Source organism: Rhinolophus hipposideros (assembly GCF_964194185.1).
Source record: "Rhinolophus hipposideros genome assembly, chromosome: 13".
NCBI classification, from domain to species: Eukaryota; Metazoa; Chordata; class Mammalia; order Chiroptera; family Rhinolophidae; genus Rhinolophus; species Rhinolophus hipposideros.
The window spans coordinates 44,129,741-44,154,239 of record NC_138059.1 but is presented as its reverse complement, the minus strand read 5'-3'; the positions used below and the strand labels follow the sequence as shown (position 1 = coordinate 44,154,239).

The following is a 24,499-nucleotide window of genomic DNA, read 5'->3' as shown; positions in this document are numbered from 1 at the left end:
GTGTGGGCCTCTTTGGGTTCATCTTGTTTGGGACTCTCTGTGCTTCCTAGGCTTATATATCTATTTCCTTCACCAGGTTAGGAAGGTTTTCTGTCATTATTTCAATCTCTTGCTATTGCTTTTCTGCTTCTGGTACCCCTATAATGAGAATGGTGGCATGCTTGACGTTGTCCCAGAAGCCCCTTAAACTATTCTGATTTTTTTGGATTTTTCTTTTTCTTTTTGCTGTTCTCAATGGGTGTTTTCTGCTACCTTGTCTTTTAAATTGTTGATTTCATCTTCTGCTTCATCTAATTTACTGTTGATTCCCTCTAATGTATTCTTTATTTCAGTTATTGTGTTCTTTATTTGACTGGTTCTTTTATATGTTTTTACATTTTCTATCCCTTTGTTGAAGTTTTTCCTGAGACCACTGTGCATTTTAATAACCAGGTATGGATCTCTGGGTCTGGTAGATTTCTTGTCTCCATTTTGTTTACTTCTTCTTCTAAGAGCTTTGTTCTGTTTTTTATTTGGGACATGTTTCTTTTCTCCCCATTTTGGCTACCTACTGGTCTAGGTAGAGTGGCCTTATATAGTAGGTGTTTTTTGGGACTCAGTGGTGCAGTCTCCCCAGTCACCAGTGCTGGGTGTTACAGGTGTCACCCTTGTATTATTTGTGTGTACCCTCCTTCTGTAGTTGAGCATTGGTTGCTGTTTGCATGTTAATGAGATGGATTGACCCTCAGGCTGATTAGTTGTGATGATTGGTTGTGACTACAGTGGAGGATCTGTGGTGCAGGGGTTAACCCTACAGAGCATGGTTTGCTTTAGCAAGGCTCTGGAGTTTGCTTAGTCTTCCCTTTGGGTGTGCTGCCTTTGAAGGTGGCTAGGTGATGCTCTGGTTTGGTCCAAAGCTGTCGACCAGGTATGCCATCCCTGGGGCCTCCTGGGAGGGAACCCACTGCAGGCCAAATTTAGCCAAAGACTGTGTTCTGCCCAGGGCCACCTGGTATATGCCACAAAGCCATCAGCAAATGGTCACCACCTGCACTTGTCTTAGAGATGTCTCAAGAGGCCAATCTGTGAACAGAGGCCGGTTGTTGCTATTGCTAGGCTTAAGGCTGCTCAGCCAGTGGTACAGGACATGTTCAAGTCAGAGGCTGCTTGTTTGGGTTTTGTGAACCTTTGAGAGATTTTATAAAAGTCCACAGTATGAACTAGGAAGTAGCTTGGGTGTTCCCGAAAGTTGGGTGGAGTGAGGTCTGGGAGAGTCACAGGGCAGGGCAGATGAAACATGATAGCCAGTTTGGTGGAGACTCAGCTATGGTATCTGCCTATGTCTTTAAACAGAGAGAGGGTAGGGATCAACAAAGAAACAATGACTTCCTCCAGCTCCTCTGTCCTGGAGAAAGCTGCCCCCCCAGCCCTCATGTCTAGCCAGAGAATTCAGCTCTTTCCTGTATGTCCCTGGCACTTTTCAAGCTGCTGCCCCAGCACTTGAGCTCAGAGTGAGTGAGTCCATCAGCAAGTAAATTCATGCACAGTTCCTTTAGGAAGAGTACCTGGATCTCAGGCCACCCTCCATCTCAGTCACAATCTCCGCTGGTTTTCATAACCAGAGTTATGGAGTCTTCTCTCCTCGGCACTGCAACCTTGAGCTGGGGAACCTGGTATTGGGCCGGGACCACTTGCTCCTCCAGGGGTACCTCCACAGCCAAGATATACCTCCCAGTTTTTAATGGTCATGCATGGGTGTGAGACCAGCCCATTCTGTGTCCCTGCCCCTCCTACTAGTCTCAAGGTGGCTTTTTCTGTATGTCTGTAGTTTTAGGGCTTTGGTTCAGCTAGACTGCAGATAATTCTCAATAATGGTTGTTTTGTAGTTCAGTTGTAATTGATATGGTCCTAAGAGGAAGTGAGCACAGCATTTACCTACTCTGCCATCTTGACCAAAATCCCTATTATTACTATTATAACATATTGAGTGCTCATTATGTCCCAGAAATATGTAAAGAGCTTTACCCATATTAATTCACTCAATTTGCCAAAAGCTTATATGGTACATACTATTGTTTAACCCATTTTCAGAAATAAGAAAATTGAGGCTCAGGGAAGTTATAACATTTATAAGTGGTAGAGCTGGTTTCAAAGTCAGCTCTTGGACTTGGAGCTTTAAATTGCTATACTCTGATGCCTCAGAATATTTTTTCTTAGCTTTGCTGGACAGCTTGCTTCAGTTACTACTGTTTTTTGACAATGGTATCCACATAAAAGTTAGTAGCGTGTGCTTATTTCTTCCTCTTCTATTTCAGAATTTGAGCAAACTCAATGACCAGAGTGGTCTGAGACCATTTTGCTGTGGCACAATTTTTATTTTTAGCAACTGCCCTGAAGAGACCATGCTCCAGAATTTTGCACAACCTTTTTTGTTGTTTAGATCCTATAAATAATTATATGATGTGACTTAGTAACCGCATAGTCCCTGGTCAAGATTTGTTAATTTTTTTCTAATTTTTGTTAGTAAGCAGGTTCACTAAAGAAGCTATTGTATAGTTACTTTATAAAAATTTGTATGCACTTAAGTTTTAGTGTACCAAAAGGTAAACATGAATTTGCTTCCTTTTACCACAGTATTTTGTGTTGTTTTATTGTAAATTAATTTGTAAAACTGAGAAACACTTTGTCATAAGAGACTTAGAACATTTGCAAGCCGTTTGTAAAAATCTAGGATCATCTGTAACTAACACATAAAAACAACTTCGAAAATGTGCTATTTTCCCTTACCAAAAAAAAAGCCATTAGACATCAATAAGGTTAAATATTAGATACTATGATATGAAATTCACAGAAAATAAGTTAAACAGAAACAAATGACAAACTAAGAACAATTGCTTTCCATACATTTTTATGCATGGAAGTCTTCTGGTATGTTTTCAAGATAAATGATATCCCAGTGAAACCAACGTTTTGACATTAGTTGGTTTTGCTGTGAATATTGAAAATGCTTAGGATCTTCAGACCTGATAGCCCTAATTTCCACACCCCGCACACCAAAAAGTCTATGTTTTCAGCTTAATATTTGTTGGAGCCAGATAATGTGGAGGTTGCACATTTTATATTGTTTTACAAATATGATTTTTAGATGAGAAAATACCACCAATAGAATAGATTTGTGCTAGTCTGATATAAGATTAACTCCAGTAGTTTGAGACTTTCCTATTTCAGACAGTCAATATAATACATTTATCTCTATATTCATATATGTATGTTTTTCTTTTGTTACAGGAGAGCTTGGATATGTGATTATTTGTCAACCCACCAAACCAACAGGGTATTTGATGAACACCATAGGCCAGGCTGACCTGAATAAGTTATTGTTTTTTTGTTTGTATATATATTTTCAATCACATACAATTACACTGGCTCATATTTTTCTCTAACAATTTGATTTACCTATTAAGACATCTCACTTTCGAAAATAGGTGTAGCTACATGATTATGCTTTTAAATCTTAAAGCATTTTAACTGTCCTAGAAATTATCAGTGTAACAAAAATTCATGTACTTTAACATGAGTTTGAAAAATAGGTTGAAAACAAAGTGAAAAGACTGATAATTTAGGTGTTTTAGTGGACGTTTGTTAAAGTTAATTCTATTGCCTGCCAAATGATGTAATGGTCCCTAGCAAATGTGTGGTTAACATTCACATGGCCTTTAATTTTAACATAAATCCTGGGTCAGACAATGTAATTGAATGAAAAGGAAATAATAAAATTTCCAATTTTCATTAACTTACCCTGCCATTTCAATTTTGATTGACATGGACTACAAAGAATAGTCTTTGTCCCACAGGAGGCCTTAATACCTTTATAACTAATATGGATTGAAATGAGTTGAGATCAACTTTCATTCCCATTAAATACTGGTCCAAGAAAAGATGGAGGTAATATAATAAGGGAGGTAAAATTTATTTAGAGAAAAGAATTTCACTGTGTTCAATTAAATTATTCCAATGGTGGATGATGGTAACAACCCTGTCTGTAATACATTTGTCCTTGGCACATAAAAGTGATTCACAGAAAGTTAACAAGAACTGACTCTGGGTGGTGAGCATACAGTGTGATATATAGATGATATGTAATAGTACACTTGAAACCAATGTAATTTTACTGACCATGTTGCCCCAATAAATTTAATTAAAAGATAAAATAAAATTTTCTATGTATAAATTGATGTTATTCTGTGCAACTTGGCCTATAGTTAAATTCATGCACTATAAGAATTTTCTAATTTGTTAGAGATTATGGACCATGGATGACATTAAAATCATTATAGTTAATCAATGGATGAATTGTTCTATTTTATTGTTAAAGCTAACAGTATTGTCAGAACAGATGTATTGAATGCATTTCCGTTTATAGAATTTTGATGGATAAAACTTAAAAACTAATAACTTTGGTGTCCAATGTTACCATGATTTTCAAAGTAAAGGAAGACAACAATATGCACCATAATAGCCCTTTGTTTTAAGGCTTATAGTGCATCCAAGGTAAAAATGACTGTTGACCTGGAGGACTCCCTAGAATTGAATTCTGAGAGCCCAATAGCTGAATATAAGTTTTAGACACACTAGATTCTAAAATACAACTTTTTACTTCAAACAGGCATTGACAACATAATAGAGTCCTGACTACAATGTTTCCAGCTACGCGAAGTTACTTTTATGAGATCACCTTATTTTTATAGATAAAATGTTCCATATTACATATGAGGTGTAATCAAACAATATGGTGAATGTCTAAATAAATAAATAAATAAATAATAAATATATAATAAAAGCAAATTTAAAACGTTAAATAAAAAAGGCAGGGGGAAAATTATTACAGTAAAAGACATTTCCGTTAACCCTCCCTCAAAATACTCCCCTTCGCTTTGAACACACTTATCACACCATTCTTGCCATCTTCTGAAGCAGTTCTGGAAGTCCTCTTTTATAAGTGTCTTTAGTTGCGCTGTCCTGGCTGTCTTAATGTCCTAAATGATTTTGACTCTGAGGAAGAGCCAGAAGTTGCACGGTACCAGATCCAGTGAATAAGGTGGATGAGGACACACCATAATGTGTTTATTTGACAGAAATTGCTACATATTAAAAGTGAAGTGTGACCCAGATTGTCATTATGATAAAGGATGATTTACGGCACACTTTAAAACACACCTTCTCTCAACCATAGCTCATACCTGACTGACTGCACCAAACAAATTGAAACTTGTCACACACTGTTACTATGGTTCCATGCACCATTTCCCATGTTGAAGATCCCTGCCTTTCTGTTGGATTGCACTCAGCAGCAGCATTCACCATATTTTGTGATCACAATGGGAAAGGCTGTGTGTCACACATTGCTTCTCGTATGGCAATTTGTGTCAAATAAAAACATTACCTTGTTCCCACCTTATTCATGGGATCTGGCACTTTCCCAAAGTCCCCAAAGTGACTTCTGGCTCTTCCCCAAAGTCAAAATGACCGTGAAAGGTAAATGTGTTGAATTGACTCAGGACGTTAAGGCACCCACAACGGTGCAACTACAGACACTCATGAAAGAGGATTTCCGGAACTGCTTCAGAAAGTGTCAAGAACAATAGGATAAGTGTGTTTGAAGTGAGGCGGGATTATTTTAAGGGGGATTAATGGCCATGTGTTTTTACCATAATAATTTTTGTATTTAAACATTCACCATATTTTTTATCACACCTCATATTATGGTAAAATAAAATTGAAAAAAAATGTGTTAAAGACCTAATTGACTTATGTAAATTAACTATAAAACATATAACCAGGAAAATATTAACACTACATTTATGCAAATTAAATGGCTTTTAAATTTTACCATTTGTCTTTCATTTTAAAGGTTATTTGCAATTATAATATTCAAGTGTTATGAGGTCTTACTTGAACTACTTTCAGTAATTTATTTGACAGATCTCTATTCTATAAATGCATAATGTGATGAGGAAAGATAGCTTTCTTTTTCAATGAAAACATTAATATGTTAATTCCCTGTGTGGTTAATGTTCAACATTTGGTGGTTACTAAAATATATTAGTATGTAGTTGAACATACATATACCTTAAAAATGCACATTCCTTATTCTCTGAGATGGTGATGTAATTCATTATAGAATATGTTTTTTTGGCAATGAGTTTCAAATGGAGAGCAATAGTGCTTTCATAATCCAAAGATTTTTAGTAAAAAATTATGTAGTTTAGTAAGCCAAACATTATTTTATATTTTTCAATGTATTTAATTATCTTTTTTATAATTCTTTGTACTGACTCAGCATTTAACAACGAATTCACTTGGAAATATATTGAAATTTGATAATTATTGTGCTTAAATGAATTTGTGTGCATTGTTTTAAAGTATTTACTCTCCTGTAAAATAAATAATATATATTGATTTCTTAGACTGACAACAGAGTATTATGTGTTGAAAATTCCTGGAAGCATCCAGGAATTTACTATTCTTGGTAATTGGTTCTTACAGAATTTCATCTTAAGATTGTGCGCTATTGTGCCTTAATTTATGGAATGGTGATAAGGGCACTTTTGGTTGCAAGGCTACATTTATATAACTCTTTTTTACTAGGTTTACCTTCTTTTTATTCTAATTTTAATTAATGTGTATATTTTAATTTTTATTTGTTTGGGTTATTAATTTATTTGCTGTTATTTTTCCTGAGTTTCTAGGCCGAGTTCATTATCCTTCAACATTTTAAAGGTTAATGCTCCAAGGACAAGAAGATAAGACAGGTGTTTGATAAATCAGTGAATAAAACAGAAAAGAAATCTCTGTCCTCATGAAGTTTACATTCTATCAATGGAAGACAGGAAATAAATGGGATAAATTTTAAATACATTTATTATTAGTTAAATGATAATATGTACTGAGAATATGAAGAAATCAAGGAAAAAGAATAGTAACTATGGCAGAAAGTGTGTTGTTTCCCTAGATAGCGTGGCAGGAACAGTGACTAATGGGAATGCCTTAGTTAGCTCAAGCTACTATAACAAAATACCACAGACTAGGGAGCTGAAACAATAGATGTTTATTTCTCAAAGTTCTTTATGCTGCGACATCAAAGACCAAGATGACAACCTAAGACTCAGTTTATGGTGAGAACACTCTTCCTGGCTTGCAGACAGCCACCTTCTTGCTATGTCCTCACATGGTAGAGAAAGAGAGTGCTCTCTGGTGTGTTTTCTATAAGGACAATAAACCTATACGCTGAAGACCTCACTCTTATGAACCCATTTAACCTTAATTACCTACCTATATGTCTATCTTCAAATACAGGCACATTGGGTGTTATGGCTTCAACATATGAATTTTGGGGGACATAATTCAGTCCATAGCAAGGAGTCATAAATTTCCTAGATATTTATAAGTATTTCCTTTCTATGTCTGAAAAGAAAACAGGCTTACCAGAATTTTATTTATGTCTAATATAATGTGATTTTTTTTTTTGCATCAAAAACATTATAAATAATCATGAACTGTCTGGTTAAGGCATCTAATGCTAGAGACCGTAGGTCAGATAAGATTCTGGCCATGAAACAGAGTGCAATAATCATGAATGAGTTTGCAATATACCAATGGCTATTCAGAAGCTGAGATATATTCTGGTGATGGTTATGGTTCCTACTGATTAACCATCCAATTAAAACTATAAAATTGAACTAGTTTTTTATCATATTGTTAAAAAATATAACAATAAAGATATCCTTAATTCTACCAATTGTTGCAGAGACAGGTGCAGAACAGAGTCCTATGCTAACTGCACTGAAAGCTTTCTACTTTATTGTTTTGTTTTGTTTTTGTTGTTATTTTCTTTTGATTTTTTTGTTTGTTTGTTTGTTTTAAAAAGGAATGAATGCTCGGTTACTACAAATTAACTAACTGCTCTGAAATGATCTATTTCACTGTATTCATATGAAAATCCTCAGTAATTTTCTATTGATTAAGCAACAGGAAGGTTATTTTGGTGAAAATTATCTTCTTTCCTAAGTAACAAAGACCACTCACTTTAGTAATTGTAGAATGCTTTTCAGTATTTTTTTCTTATTTGGGGCCTCTCATTTTATGGCCATATTTAGAAATTACTAGGTAGTTAAGTCCAATAAGAATCTAACCTTAATATAAATTGTTACATTAAAAAGTGCCTCAATAACTAAATAAGTGACAATAAAACAAGAATTCTATCTTATTTCCTTTGCTTCCAGAGCAGCCTCCCCATCCCTTCTTGGTTTAAAGAAATTTTTGGCTCTGTGAGGCTAGACTAGTTAGAAAAGTCACAGCTTTTTTCAGACTGCATTGTGTTTTCCAATTCAACTTCCATATTTAACACTCCAGTTTGCACACTTCTTTACATCTTGATTTATATCTTATAGGGCTCCCAGGCATCCATAAACCCTATTTTGTTAAATTTTTAGTAAAGGGACTGTATTTCAAATAAAGATTATAGCCTTCCAAGGCTGAACCATGAAGACTGGAAAATCTAAACAGACCGATAACCAGTAACGAAATTAAATCAAAACCTTCCCAAAAGCAAAAGTCTGGGACCAGATGGCTTCACTAGTGAATTCTACCAAACGTTCAAAGAGGATCTAATTCCTACTCAAACTCTTCCAAAAAATTTGAAGAAGAGACAGTACTCCCTAACTCATTTTATAAGGCAAACATTACCCTGACACCAAATTCTGATAAGGACAACACAGAAAAAACCTATAGACTAATAGTACTGATGAATACAGGTGCAAAAATCTTAAACAAAATTTTAGCAAATCGAAAACAACAATGCATTCTAATGATTATTCATCACGACCAAGTGTGGTTCATCCCAGGGGTACAAGGATTATTCAGCATATGCAAATCCATCAATGTAATACATCACATAAACAAAATAAAGGACAAAAATCATATGATTATATCAATCGATGCAGAAAAAGCATTTGACAAGACACAGCAACCATTTATGATTAAAACACTTAATAAAATACGTATAGAAGAAAAATACCTTAGCATAATAAAGTCCTTATATGACAAAACCTCAGCTATTCTCATAATTAACGGTAAAAAACTGAAGCCCTTTGTTCTAAGTTCAGGAACACGACAGGGCTGACCCTATCACCTCTGCTTTTCAACATAGGGTTGGAAGTCCTCGCCAGAGCAATCAGGCAAGAGAAAGAAATGAAAGGCATCCAAATTGGGAATGAAGATATTAAATTGTCACACTTTGCAGATGACATGATGCTATATGAAAACCCTAAGACTCCACCGAAAAGCTATTAGAAACAATAAACAGATACAGTAAAGTTGCCGGGTACAAAATCAACATACAAAAGTTCATTGCATTCCTATACACTAACAATGTATAGAAAAAAATTTTTAAAAAATTCCTTTTGCAGTTGCAACAAAAAGAATAAAATACTTAGGAATAAATTTAACCAAGAATGTGAAGGACCTATTGCTAAAAACTACATTTTTAAAAGAAATTGAAGAAGACACATAGAAATTGAATCCATGCTCATGGATTGGAAGTATCAACATAATTAAAATGGCCATATTACCCAAAGCACTATACAGATTTAAGGCAATCCCCATCAAAATCTCTATGGCATTTTTTTAAAGAAATGGAACAAAAAATCATCAGATTTGTTTGGAACCACCAAAGACCCTGAATAGCCAAAGCAATCTTAAGAAAAAAGAAAAATGCTGGAGGTATCACACTCCCTAACTTTAGCTTGTACTACAAGGCTACAATAATCAAAACAGCATGGTATTGGCAGAAAAACAGACACATAGACCAATGGAATAATATTGAGAATCCAGAAATAAAACCACATAAATATGGACAGACCATTTTTGACACAGTAGCAAATGACACATTAAATGAAATGGACATAATTGCCATTTATACAGCACTTCATCCTAAAACATCAGACTATGTTTTTTTTTTTGCAGTGTCCATGGAACATTCTCAAGGATGGACCATATATTGGGACACAAAACTAGCCTCAGCAAATTTAAGAAGATTGAAATCATACCAAGTATATTCTCTGCTCACAAGGCTTTGAAATTGGATATCAATTGCAAAAAGAAAGCAGGAAGACCACAAAAACATAAAGATTAAAAAACAAACTTTTAAAGAACGACTCTTTTTAAAGAACATACTTTTAAAGACAGCCTATACAATAAATGGTGCTGGCAGAACAAGAAAGCCACGTGCAAAAGAATGAAACTGGACTGCTATTTCTCACCATGCACCAAAAATAAATCAAAACAGATCAAAGATTTAAGCATAACTCCTGAAACAATAAACTGCCTAGAAGAAAAGATAGGTACTAAACTTATGGACCCTTTGGTTCAAAGAGCATTTTATGAATTTGACTCCAAAGGCAATGGAAGTAAAAGCTAAAATAAACGAATGGGACTATATGAAACTTAAAAGCTTCTGCACAGCACAAGAAACCATTGACAAAATAAAGAGGCAACCAACTGAATGGGAGAAGATTTTGTAAACACTGCTTCCAATATGGGGCTAATATCCAAAATGTACAAAGAATTCATGAAACTCAACAACAGAAAAACAAACAACCCAATTGAAAAATGGGCAGAGGACCTGAAGAGACTTTTCTCCAAAGAGGACAATGGGAAATAGACATATGAAAAAATGCTCAATATCACTAATCATCAGAGAAATGCAAATAAAAACCACAATGAAATATCACCTCACCCCAGTCAGAATGGCTATCATCAACAAGACAAATAGTCACAAGTGTTGGAGAGGCTGTGGAGTAAAAGGAACCCTCATACACTGTTGGTGGGAATGCAGACTAGTGCAGCTGCTATGGAAGGCAGTGGGGAGCTTCCTTAAAAAATTACAAATAGTATTGCCATATGACCCAGCAATCCCTTTCCTGGGTATCTAACCAAAAAATCTGAAAATATTTATACATAAACACAAGTGTACTGCAATGTTCATTGCAGCTTTGTTTATGGTGGCCAAGACATGGAAACAACCAAAATGTCCTTCAATAGATGAATGGATAAAGAAGTGTGTTATATGTACACACTAGAATACTATTCAGTGGTAAGAAAAGATGGAATAGGACCATTTGTGACATGGATGGATCTTTAGATTATAATGCTAATCGAGATAAGTCAGACAGAAAAGCAGAGAACCATATAATTTCATTGAAAGAACAAGACAAACAAATGAGAAACAAAACCTCATAGACACAGACAATGTTTTATTGGTTACCAGCAGGTAATGGGTAAGGGGGATAGTAGATGAGGGTAACGGGGATCAAATATATGGTGATGGAAGGGGAACTGACTCTGGGTGGTGAACACACAATGGGATTTATAGATGATATAATACAGAATTGTATACCTGAAACCTATGTAACTTTACTAACAATTGTCACCACAATAAACTTTAATTAATAAAAAAATGTATCAGTCCTTAGCAAGCTCCCAACAAACAAAAGTACTGAACCAGATGGCCTCACAGGTGAATTTTACCCAAGTTGCAAAAAGAATGAACACTTATACTTTTTAAATTAGTCCAAAAAATTCAAGAGGAAAAGAGGCCCCTAGGTTCATGTCATGAGATTACCATTATCCTGATTCTAAAATCAAGAAAACACATTACAACAAAAGAAAATGATAGGCCAATATCCCTAATGAACATAGATGCAAAAATCCTCCAGAAAATATTAGCAAACTGATTTAAGCAATACATATTAAAAAGATGTTACACCCAATCAAGTGGGATTTATTTCTGGAATGCAAGATTGGTTCAATATCCACAAATCAATTAATGTGATACACCACATAAATAAAAATAAAAATAAAAATCAGATGCTCATATTAATAGATGCAGAAAAAAGTGATTGACAATATGCATCCACTTTTGTTGAAAACTCTCAGCAAATTGGATTTGGAGAACATACCTCAACATAACAAAGGCCATATATGACAAACAACAACTAATATCATGCTCAATGGGGAAAAGTTATACGCATTCTTTTTTTTTTTTAAATTTATTGGGGTGACAATTGTTAGTAAATTTACATAGATTTCAGGTGTACAATTCTGTATTACATCGTCTATAAATACCATTGTGTGTTAACCACCCAGAGTAAGTTCTCCTTCCATCACCATATATTTGATCCCCTTAACCCTCATCACCCACCCCCCACCCCCTTACCCTCTGGTAACCACTAAATTATTGTCTGTGTCTATGAGTATTTCTTTCTCATTTGTTTGTCTTGTTCTTTTTGGTTTATATACCACATATCAGTGAAATCATAGGGTTCTCTGCTTTGTCTGTCTGACTTATTTCACTTAGCATTATACTCTCAAGATCGATCCATGTTGTCACAAATGCTCCTATATCATCTTTGCTTAACGCGGAATCGTATTCCATTGTGTATATACACCACAACTTCTTTATCCATTCATCTATTGAAGGACATTTTGGTTGTTTCCATGTCTTAAGCACTGTAAACAAAGCTGCAATGAACATTGGAGTACACGTGTCTCTATAGAGAAATGCTTTCAGATTTTTTGGGTAGATACCCAGGAGAGGGATTGCTGGGTCATATGGTAATTCTATTCCTAATTTCTTGAGGAACCTCCACACTGACTTCCATAAGGGCGGCACCAGGCTGCATTCCCACCTTCAGTGTATGAGGGTTCCGTTTTCTCCACAGCCCCTCCAAAACTTGTTAATATTTGTCTTATTGATGAAGGCCATTCTGACTGGGGTGAGGTGATATCTCATTGTGGTTTTTATTTGCATTTCTCTGATGATTAGTGATGTTGAGCATTTTTTCATATGTCTATTTGCCATTTGTATATCCTCTTTGGAGAAATGTCTCTTCAGGTCCTCTGTCCATTTTTCAATTGGGTTGTTTGTTTTTTTGTTGTTGAGTTTCATGAGTTCCTTGTATATTTTGGATATTAGCCCCTTATCAGAGGCACTGTTTGCAAAAATCTTCTCCCATTCAGTTGGTTGCCTCATTATTTTGTCAATAGTTTCTTTTGCTGTGCAGAAGCTTTTCAGTTTCATATAATCCCATTCATTTATTTTAGTTTTCACTTCCATTGCTTTTGGAGTCAAATTCATAAAATGCTCTTTGAACCCAAGGTCCATAAGTTTAGTACCTATGTTTTCTTCAATGCAGTTTATTGTGTCAGGTCTTATGCTTAAGTCTTTGATCCATTTTGAATTAATTTTGGTGCATGGTGAGAAATAGCAGTCCAGTTTCATTCTTTTGCACGTGGCTTTCTTGTTCTGCCAGCACCATTGATTGAAGAGGCTGTCTTTCCTGCATTGTATGTTTTTAGCTTCTTTGTCAAAAATTATCTGTCCATATTTATGTGGTTTTATTTCTGGGTTCTCAATTCTATTCCATTGGTCTATGTGTCTGTTTTTCCGCCAATACCATGCTGTTTTGATTATTGTAGCCCTGTAGTACAAGCAAAAATCAGGGAGTGTGATACCTCCAGTATTGTTCTTTTTTTTTAATATTGCTTTGGCTATTCGGGGTCTTTTGTAGTTCCAAACAAATCTGATGATTTTTTGTTCTATTTCTTCAAAAAATGCCATTGGGATTTTAATGGGGATTGCATTAAATCTGTATATGGCTTTGGGTAATATGGCCATTTTAACTATGTTGATTCCTCCAATCCAGGAGCACGGAATGTCTTTCCATTTCTTTGGTCTTCTTCAATTTCTTTCAAAAATGTCTTATAGTTTTCAGCATATAAATCCTTCACATCCTTGGTTAAGTTTATTCCTAGGTATTTTATTCTTTTTGCTGCAATTGCAAAAGGAATTGTTTTTTCTATCTCTTTGTCTGAAATTTCATTGTTGGTATATAGGAAAGCAATGGACTTTTGTACGTTGATTTTGTAGCCAGCAACTTTACTGTATTCATTGATTGTTTCTAATAGCTTTTTCGTGGAGTCTTTAGGGTTTTCTATATATAGCATCATATCATCTGCAAAGAGTTATATTTTAACTTCTTCATTCCCAATTTGGATACCTTTTATTTCTTTCTTTTGCCTGATGGCTCTGGCAAGGACTTCCAACACTATGTTGAAAAGCAGAGGTGATAGGGGACAGCCCTGTCGTGTTCCTGAACATAGAGCAAAGGGCTTCAGTTTTTCACCATTAATTATGAGATTAGCTGAGGGCTTGTTATAGATGGCCTTTTTATGTTGAGGTATTTTCCTTCTATACCTATTTTATTAAGTGTTTTAATCATAAATGGATGTTGTATCTTGTCAAATGCTTTTTCTGCATCAATTGATATAATCATATGATTTTTGTCCTTTATTTTGTTTATGTGATGTATCACATTGATGGATTTGCGGATGTTGAACCATCCTTGTGCCCCAGGGATGAACCCCACTTGGTCATGATGAATAATCTTTTTAATGCATTGTTGTATTCGATTTGCTAAAATTTTGTTTAGGATTTTTGCATCAGTATTCATCAGAGATATAGGTCTGTAGTTTTCTTTTTTTGTGTTGTCCTTACCAGGTTTTGGTATCAGGGTAATGTTGGCCTCATAAAATGAGTTAGGGAGTACTGACTCTTCTTCAATTTTTTGGAAGAGTTTGAGCAGGATTGGTATTAGATCCTGTTTGAAGGTTTGGTAGAATTCACTAGTGAAGCCATCTGGTCCCGGACTTTTGCTTTTGGGAAGGTTTTTGATGACTGATTCAATTTCTTTACTGGTGATTTGTCTGTTTAGATTTTCCAGTTCTTCATGGTTCAGCCTAGGAATGCTATATGTTTCTAAGTGATTAAATTTGGTGGCATATAGTCCTTCATAGTATTCTTGGATGATCCTTTGTATTTCTGTGGTGTCCGTGATAACTTCCCCTTTCTCATTTCTGATTTTGTTAATTAGTGTCTTCTCTCTATTTATCTTAGTGAGTCTAGCCAAGGGTTTGTCGATTTTATTAATTTTTTCAAAGAACCAGCTCTTTGTCACATTAATTTTTTCTATTGTCTTTTTGTTCTCTATTTCATTGAGATCTGCTCTGATTTTTGTTATTTCCTTTCTTCTGCTGACTTTGGGTTTCACTTGTTCTTCTTTTTCTAGTTCTTTGAGGTGTAACATGAGGTTGTTTATTTGGGATTTTTCTTGTTTCTTGAGATAGGCCTGTAATGATATAAATTTCCCTCTTATAACTGCTTTCGCCGCATCCCAAAAATTTTGGTAGGATGTATTTTCATTGTCATTTATTTCTATATATCTTTTGATCTCTCCTCTAATTTCTTCTTTGACCCAGTCGTTCTTTAAAAGTATGTTGTTTAATCTCCATGTATTTGTGTTTCTTTTTGCTTTCTTTTCGCAGTTGATATCCAACTTCAAAGCCTTGTGATCACAGAATATGCTTGGTATGATTTCAATTTTCTTCAATTTGCTGAGGCTGCTTTTATGTCCCAACATATAGTCTATCCTTGAGAATGTTCCATGTACACTCGAAAAGAATGTATAGTCTGATGTTTTAGGATGAAGTGCTCTATATATGTCAATGATCTCCATTTCATTTAATGTGTCATTTAGGGCTGCAATTTCATTATTTATTTTCTGTTTCGATGATCTATCCATAGCTGTCAATGATGTATTTAAGTCCCCTAGTATAATTGTGTTTTGGTCAATTTCTCCCTTTAGTTCTGTTAGTAGTTTCTTGGTGTGTTTTGGTGCTCCCTGATTGGGGGCATAAATATTGATGACTGTTATGTCTTCTTGTTGTATAGTCCCCTTTACCATTATGAAATGTCCATCTTTGTCTCTTGTTATATTTTTCACCCTGAAGTCTATTTCATCTGATATCATTATGGCTACACCTGATTTTCTCTGGGTACCATTTGCTTGGAGTGCCAATTTCCACCCTTTCACTTTGAGTCTATGCTTGTCCTTGTAGCCAAGATGTGTCTCTTGGAGACAGCATATGGTTGGATTTAGTTTTTTAATCCAATCTGCTATTCTGTGCCTTTTTATTTATGAGTTGAGTCCATTTACATTTAGTGTGATTATTGATACGTGAGGATTTCCTGTCATTCTATCTTTAGTTTTCTGGTAAGGCTGTGTCTCCATTGTTTCTTTGCCTTTTTGTTGTTGTCTATTATTTCTGTGTGGTGGTATTCTATGATATTTCCCTCTGTTTCTTCTTTTATTACAGTATATATTTCAGTTCTGGATTTTTTTTGAGTGGTTACCCTTAAGATTAGGTAAAACAAAGTTTGATATTTAGAGTATTCCATTTTCTTCAGCACGCTTACTTTCTCCATTCCCATATTTCGGTTCAGGCCTTTACGCTTCCCCTTTTTATGTTTCGGTTGCCACAAATTGTCCCTGTTGATGGTGGTCTAATAGCCTCCTTTAGTATTTCTTGTAGTGCAGGTCGAGTATTAGAAAATTCCCTCAGCTTCTGGATGTCTGGAAAGGTCTTTATTCCTTCTTCATATCTAAAGGATATCTTTGCTGGATATATTATTCTTGGCTCATGATTTCTCTCTTTCAATAGTTTGAATATTTGGTTCCATTCCCTCCTGGCTTGTAGAGTTTCTGCTGAAAAATCAGATGATAATCTAATGGGCTTTCCTTTGTAAGTTACCATCTTCTTTTCCCTGGCTGCCTTGAGGATTCTTTCTTTGGAGTTAATTTTAGACAGCTTGAATACAATGTGTCTTGGAGAAGGCCTGTTGGGATTGAGGTAATTAGGTGTTCTATTTGCTTCTTGGATTCGAGGATCCAGTTCTGTCCACAAATTTTGGAAGTTCTCATTGACAATTTCTTTGAGTATATTTTCTGTTCCCTTCTCTCTTTCTTCTCCTTCTGGTATGCCCATTATTCTTATATTGCTCTTTCTGATGGAGTCAGAAAGTTCTTGTAGAGTTCTTTCGTTTCTTTTAAGTCTCAAGTCTCTTTCTTCTTCCATCTGTGTAATTTCCAGGTTCCTATCTTCGATGTCACTCATTCTTTCTTCCATCTGGTGAACTCTACTACCTAAGCTGGTTATTTCATTCTTAATTTCTTCTATTGAGTTCTTAATCTCCAGAAATTCCATTTGGTTCTTTTTTAAAATTTCAATCTCTTTCGTAAAATGCTCATGTTGTTCTTTGATTGCGTTTCTGAGTTCATTAAATTGCCTTTCTGTGTTTTCTTGCATCTCTTTTTAGGTTTTTCAGAACTGCAATCTTGAATTCTCTGTCATTTAAGTCACATATTTCTATATCTTTAAGTTCCTTTTCTGGAGACTTTTCACTTTCTTTCTGAGCTGTCTTGTTGCCTTGGTTATTCATGGCAATTACTGATTTATTATTTCTCTTCCTAGACATCTACAGGAGTGGATTCTTCAACAGGTTGATAGGAAGAGGTCTCTCTGACACAGTAGTGGTATATTTTCTCTGCACTTTTCCATCTTCTCACACAATGGGGGGATTCCCTGGGAGACGGGCCTCTCCTCTGTTAACAGTTCACCTGGGTCATAGGGCGTCACGTCCTTGTGGGGGTGCGGAGAGCTTTTGAAGTTCCAAAGATCTTTCTGCACCAGATTCAGAGCACGTTTGTTTCAGCAATTCTGTTTACTCCTGCAGGGATCCGCCCAGATAGGTGGGGCCAGGGGCGGGGTGAGTTGTGAGAGGTGGCCCAGAGCAATGGTGGCGACCACCACCACAGCCGGTCCTGCTTCCACAGCTCCCTCCCCTTTGCCGTAACTAGTTGGGCTGCGAATCTGTTTCTGCGGTCCACAGTTCTCAGAGCAGCAAATATTCTGTCCTTTGATCCGACACTGCTACTTTATCGCTTCTAGCACCGGGCAGTTGGGGGCAGGGCGAGCTCTGGGAGGGTAGGGAGGGGGCGGCTAGTCTCCGTGCCTAAGGCTTCCGTTCTCCGCTCAGCAGTGAGGGCTTAAATCACCGATTTCAGCCCTCTTCCCCCAATCTTTGCTGCCGGGAGCGTTGGGTTCAGCCTTGCTATATGCTGCCCCCTGAGCTCTGTGGTCCGTAAGCGGATCCCCAGCAGTCCGAGTCCTTCCCTCTCCCGCAGCTGCAGAAGATCCGGGAGCAGCGGGCTCCAAGCACTGAGCTAGGTCTGTGTCCTGCACCCGCTTGGCTCCATCTCCGCACTTCTCCTCTCCCTTCTCCCCTGCTCGCGCGTTTCACCCACCTGGAGGTGAATTCAGTAGTGGGCCTCTTCGTCTTGCCTGTCTGCTGTGCAAGGAGTCCTTTGTGGAGTTATTGTTGTCCGATTCATTGTAAATTCCAGGGGAGCGTTACAGAGGCTCACCTCACGCCACCATTTTTTTCCGCTACTCCCGCATTCTTCTTAAGATCAGGAGCAGATGAGGATGTCCAGTTTCACCACTTTTATTCAACAAAGTACTGGAAATCCTAGCCACATCAATCAGACAAGTAAAAGAAATAAAAAGCATCCAAACTGGAAAGGAAGAAGTAAAACTGTTATTATTTGCAGAAGACAATATACTATATATGGAACACCAAAGTTTTCACCAAAAAAGAAAAATAGAACTTTTAAATTAATTTAGTAAAGTAGCAGGATGCAAAATTAATATTTAGAAATCAGTTGCATTTTTATACCCAATGACAACGTCTCAGAAAGAGAAATTAAGAAAAAAAATTCCATTTATAATTGTATCAAAAATAACACCTAGGAATAAGTTGAACCACAGAAATAAAATACATATACTTAAAAAATTATATGATATTGAAAAGAGAAATTATGTGTTCATCACCCAGAGTCAGTTCTCCTTCCATCACAAACAGGATATATTTGATCCTGTTTACCCTCATCTACCACCCCCGTTCTCCTTTCCCTTCTGATAATGACTAAACTATTGTCTATGTCTATGAGTTTTTGTTTCTATATTTGTTTGTATTGTTCCTTTGTTGTCTTCAGCTTTATATCCCACATATCAGTGAAATCATATGGTTCTTGACTTTTTCTGTTTGACTTATTTCACTAAGCATAATAATCTCAATATCCATCCATGTTGTCACAGCTGACTCTGGTGGTGAACACACAGTGTGATACATAGATGATGTATTACAGAATCGTATACCTGAAACTTATTGAACTTTACTAATATTGTCACCCCAATAAACTCTAATTTCTAAAAAAGAGAGAAATTAAGGAAGATACAAATAAATGGAAGCATACACCATTTTCATGGATAGGAGGAATTAATATAGTTAAAATTTTCATAGTACCCCAAACGATCTATAGATTCAATGCACTCCATAACAAAACACCAATGGCATATTTCACAGAACTACAACAAATAATCCCAAGGTTTATATGGAATTGTAAATGACCCTGAATAGTCATGGCAATTTTAGAAAGAAGAAAAAAGCTGAAGAAATCATTCGACCTGATACCAAATTATACTACAAGGCCATAGTAATCAAAACAGCATGGTATTGGCATAAAAACAGACACACAGATCAATGGAACACAATGGAGAACCCAGAAATAAATCCATGGCTATGCGGTCATTTTATCTATGACAAAGAAAGCAAAAATATACAATGGAATAAAGGCAATGTATTCAATAGATGGTACTTTGCAAATTGGACAGATACATGCGAAAGGAACGAAAAAAGGAAGGAAGGAAGGAAGGAAGGAAGGAAGGAAGGAAGGAAGGAAGGAAGGAAGGAAGGAAGGAAGGAAAAGTAAAGAAAAGAAAAAAGAAAGAAAGGAAGGAAGGAAGGAAGGAAGGAAGGAAGGAAGGAAGGAAGGAAGGAAGGAAAGAAGGAAAGAAAGAAAGAAAGAAAGAAAGAAAGAAAGAAAGAAAGAAAGAAAGAAAGAAAGAAAGAAAGGAAAGAAAAGAAACTGGGTAACCTTCTTGTGCCACATACAAGAATAAACTCAAAATGAATTAAAGACTTAAATAAATGTAAGACCTGAAACCATGAAACTTCTAGAAAAAAATATAGGAAGTAAACTCTCAGACATTATCCTTAGTAATATTTTCATTGATATATCTTTTCAGGCAAGGGAAACAAAAGAAAAAATAAACACTTGGGACTATATCAAACTAAAAAAATTTGCACAGCAAAGGAAACCATCAACAAAACTAAAAGACATCCTAATGAATGGGAGAAGATATTTGCCAATAATACACCTGATAAGGGGTTAGTATCCAAAATTTATAAAGAACTTATACATCTCAACACTAAAAAACTCTCCAAACAATCCAATTAAAAAATGGAAGAAGTATCTGTATAGACATTTCTCCATGTGAACATACAGATGGCCAATGGACGTAGTAAAAGATGCTCAACATCACTAATCATCACAGAAATGCAAATACAAACCACAATGAGATATCAGCATACAGTTGTCAGAATGGCATTAATCAGTAAATCAACAAACAACAAGTGTTGGTGAAAATGTGGAGAAAAAAGAACCCTTGTGCATTGTTGGTAGAATCACAAATTGGTGGATTTACTGTGGCAAACATTATGGAAGGTCCTCAAAAATTTAAAAAAGGACTACATTATGATCCAGCAATTCCACTCCTAAATATTTATTCAATAAAATCCAAAACACTAATTTAAAACGTATGTAATTTTACTAACAATTGTCACCCCAATAAACTTTCATTAAATAAATAAATAAATAAACAATAAATAGAAAAGATACACACACCCCTACATTTATTGCAGTGCTATTCACAATAGCCTAGATATGGAAACAACCAATATGTTCAGCAATAGATGATTTGATAATAAAGAGGTAGTACATATACACAATGGAGTATTACTCTGCTATAAAAAACAATGAAATCTTACCATTTGCAACACATGGATATATCTAGAGGATATGCTAAGTAAAATAGACTGAGAAAGACAAATACGATATGATCTCACTTATTTGTGAAATTTAAAGAAGAGAATAAATGAACAAACAAAATAGAAATATAGATACAGGGAACAAACTGATGGTTGCTGATGGGAAAGGGGATAGGGAGCTGGGTGGGAAAGATGAAGGGATTAAAGAGTACTAATTGGTAGTTACAATATTGTGAAGTACAATATAGAGAATATAGTAAATAATATTGTGAAAACTATGTATAGTGTCAGATGGGTTCTAGACTCGTGGCAGTGATCACTTCTCTCGCATCCTGTGTGAGGAGGGTTGTGGGGAGCAAGGAGGAGGGTAGGGTTAAGAAAGACAGTAACCAAGAATAGAGTGCAAGCGGGCCAAGGGACTCCAGTCTCAAGGACTGAGCCCCTAATGGGGCCAAAACATGGCTTTTATTAGTTAGGTGTGGCAGTAAAGGAGATAAATATTGTCAATCTCAAGATCTGTGAATCCCATACATTATAATAGGAAACTGTTTCAAGCCAATCACCCTTGCCTGCAGGCAGCAGAACCCTAAGTCTCAGGATGTATGTACTTCCCAAAGGGACAAAACTTTTATGCATATGAATAGATGGAGAGCACATCACTGAATCTTTTCCCCTGCAGATTGTGGGAAAGAATGCAGCCACAGAGGCAGAGTCTCTCCTTAGCTGGGGGAAGTTGGGGAGCTGTGCCCACCTAGACAAACCCCGCAGGTTCTCTTGTTTATCCCCACAAGGCTCCGCCTGGCTTGGGTTGCCCCCCCTGTTGGAAATCTTACCCATCATTGGCTGACCAGCCATATTTTGGGGCCAAACAGGAAGACATAAAGTGCAAGCACAAAGGTGAAGCAGAGTCCCTGAAAGGATCCGTCACACAGACTCTCCTCTCTTTAGGAGCAGGTACGAGGAGACAGATGGGTAGGCTGATGTGTGGCAACACACTTCACAAATTATATAAATTCCTAATTACTACACTTGCACATAAAGTTAATATAAAATAATATTAATGTCAACTATAATTAAAAATACTAAATAGAGTCATAGCATATAAAGTACAGCGTTGGTAATATTGTCAATGGTATTGTATTAGCTATGTATGGTGTCAGATGGGTAGTTGACTTGTTGGGGTTATCTCTCTGTGAGAAGTATAGTTGTCTAATTAGTATGAATTTTAACACCTGAAACTAATAATAAAAAAATTAAATCATATTGTGATAATTATATAGTTATGATTTGAATGTCTACTTCAAGTATTAACAATTGGTGTTATGAAAATTGCTGCCTTTAAAACTGATGATCATCCTCAATATCTTTGTGCTTCTAGGCCTGGTCAGGTGAGTAGTGTCCTTATAGCCTACAGCAGTGTTAAACTCATTCTTTCTTGGTTGAGCTGTACATTATGGTAGCAGGACCACTGGTATTGGGATTCATGTTCATTGCTATGAAGTGGTAGTTGTCATGCACATTTTCTTTTAAAAAATAGCTATTAATTTAAATTTCAATCTCCATATTACATTGGTGATAACAAATTCTTTTTATGGTTTCTAAAATATTGTAAGTGTGACAAGGAGGTCAAGAAAAGAAAAAAAAACAACCCCGTGCCTCAATTCAGCTCAGGCAAGCCACCTAACAATGGAAGATAAGCAGGTCAGAGCAAAAGTGCTGTGGGAAATTTTCGGCCACCCGCACATATCTTCCGTTAAAAACACGTACCCAGTTAAGCTTACCCCAAAACTGGATATCCTGTTGCTGCAGCAAAGATAAGCAGAACATCCCCTTAAGGAAAACCTACCCCTGGGAACACCCCCTTACCCCTGGGAACATCCCCTTAAGGAAATCTACCCCTGAGAACATCCCCTTAAAAAAAAACAACACACACACAGCACTCCTTTTTGTCTCCAAGACACATAAAAAGGGATGGGAAACAGTGCTCAGGGCTCTCGCTCACTGCTATGTCAGTGGAGGCTTGAGCCCAGATTTGAATCTGTAATAAAGGCCTTGTTAATTTGTCCAATTCGGCTCCGTGGTCATTTCTTGGGGACTCGCTCCATAACATTTGGAGGCCCCAGCGAGATCGCCACCGGGACGCCCTGGAGCCCCCTCCTCAAGGTTGGAGGGAGCCCAGAGGCTGCCCTGTAACCTCCTAAATTTCTGAATCAACGACCAGCGGAGACTCCTCCGTCCGGACCAACTAGCTAGCGGCGCCGGGTAAGTCAGGCCTCTGTTATTCCGGTTTTGTTTGTTTCTGGTTTGGTACGTACCCTGAGTGGTGGACGTTTGGAAGGCAGGACACCGCGGAACTTCCAGTTCACGGCCAAGACGGTGACGACCGTCGAGGTCCTGGTTTGGGCAGATTGGGGCTCCAGCCGCCCCAGTCTCTGATCTCAATTCTGTCAACTCTCGTGTTTGTGGACAGCTTTGGGATTCTGGATCTGTTTTGGTGTTCTGTGTTGTCTGAGTGTCTATCGTCTTGGCGCGCAAGCGAACATGGGTCAGGGAAATTCGCAGGCCGGGGGATTGAGTCCCCTCGACTGCGTTATTAAGAACTTTCAAAATTTCGGGAGGAGGGCAGACGGCTACGGGGTGCCCGTGGACGCCTTCTCTCCCGAAATTCTGTGAACTAGAGTGACCCACTTTTGGGGTCGGCAAGGGGGCGACCGGCAGCCGCAGGGTGCATTTCCACCGCGGCGGTGCGCCGCAACCGGCTCCTGGATGGCTGGGAAGACCGGCCACCCGGAACAAATTCCCTCCAATGATATCTGAATTTATATTGTCACTGACAATCCAGGTTACCTGAAGGCCTGTAATTGTCCTCCCCAGAAATCGAAAAAAAAAAAAAAAAAAAGCGAAAACGATCAGTTCTGTTGGCTAAGTCCCCGGGCCAGACAGAGAGACCCAGGACTGAACAGCCTTGTCCTGCCCCGCTGGTTCTCTCAGCCCCAGGGGAGGATCCCGTCCCCCATCGGCGGCCACCCCCGTGTGCCCCTCCGGGAGCGGCAGCTGCGGCGCCTGTCCGGGGAGTTGTGGGGGAGCAGGGAGGGGCGGGATCCGCCCGGGTTCCTACCGCCCGCTCTCCCCGTCTCTGGCTGGCCTCAGTGGGGAGCGGGAACCCTGGGGCGCAGGTTGAGGGAGCCAGGTTTCGACTCGCCCAGCTGGGGAATCGAGTTCGCCTGGTCCTTCCACTGGGGAAGGGAGCCCTCTAAGCCCCCATAATTCTTTAAGTCCCTCGCACCCCCGTTCGGGGGCACTTTTTGGAGAGACTCAGACAGTTCCTATTTTGCCCCTCCGGGAGGTGGGAGAAACTGGCCCGGGAGGGGTCCCGCTAGGGACTTATGTTCCCTTCACCACTTGTGACTTATACAATTGGAAAAATCAGAATCCTCCTTTTTCCCAGAACCCCCAGGGTCTTATTGCTCTCCTTGAATCGGTATTTTTTGCCCGCCAGCCCACATGGGATGATTGTGGCGGCTGCTGAGCGCTCTGTTCGCCACAGAGGAGGGGGAGGGAGTTGGGACCGAGGCAAGAAGGTGGGTTCTTGGTGCTCGCGGGGAGCCTTCTGCT

At 37.5% G+C, this 24,499-nt stretch overlaps 1 protein-coding gene across 1 annotated transcript in view; it reads left to right on the top strand.

Annotated features, from left to right (window-relative positions):
- Positions 1-24,141, top strand: part of SLC26A7 (solute carrier family 26 member 7) — a gene marked incomplete at both ends in the record, with an annotated part of 294,025 nt that extends 269,884 nt beyond the window's left edge. The window contains 2 exons of the mRNA XM_081070238.1: positions 2,295-2,322; positions 23,759-24,141. Of these exons, the coding sequence (XP_080926364.1) occupies positions 2,295-2,322; positions 23,759-24,141 (411 nt within the window). The remainder of the gene's footprint in view (positions 1-2,294; positions 2,323-23,758) is intronic.
- Positions 24,142-24,499: the final 358 nt, after the last annotated feature.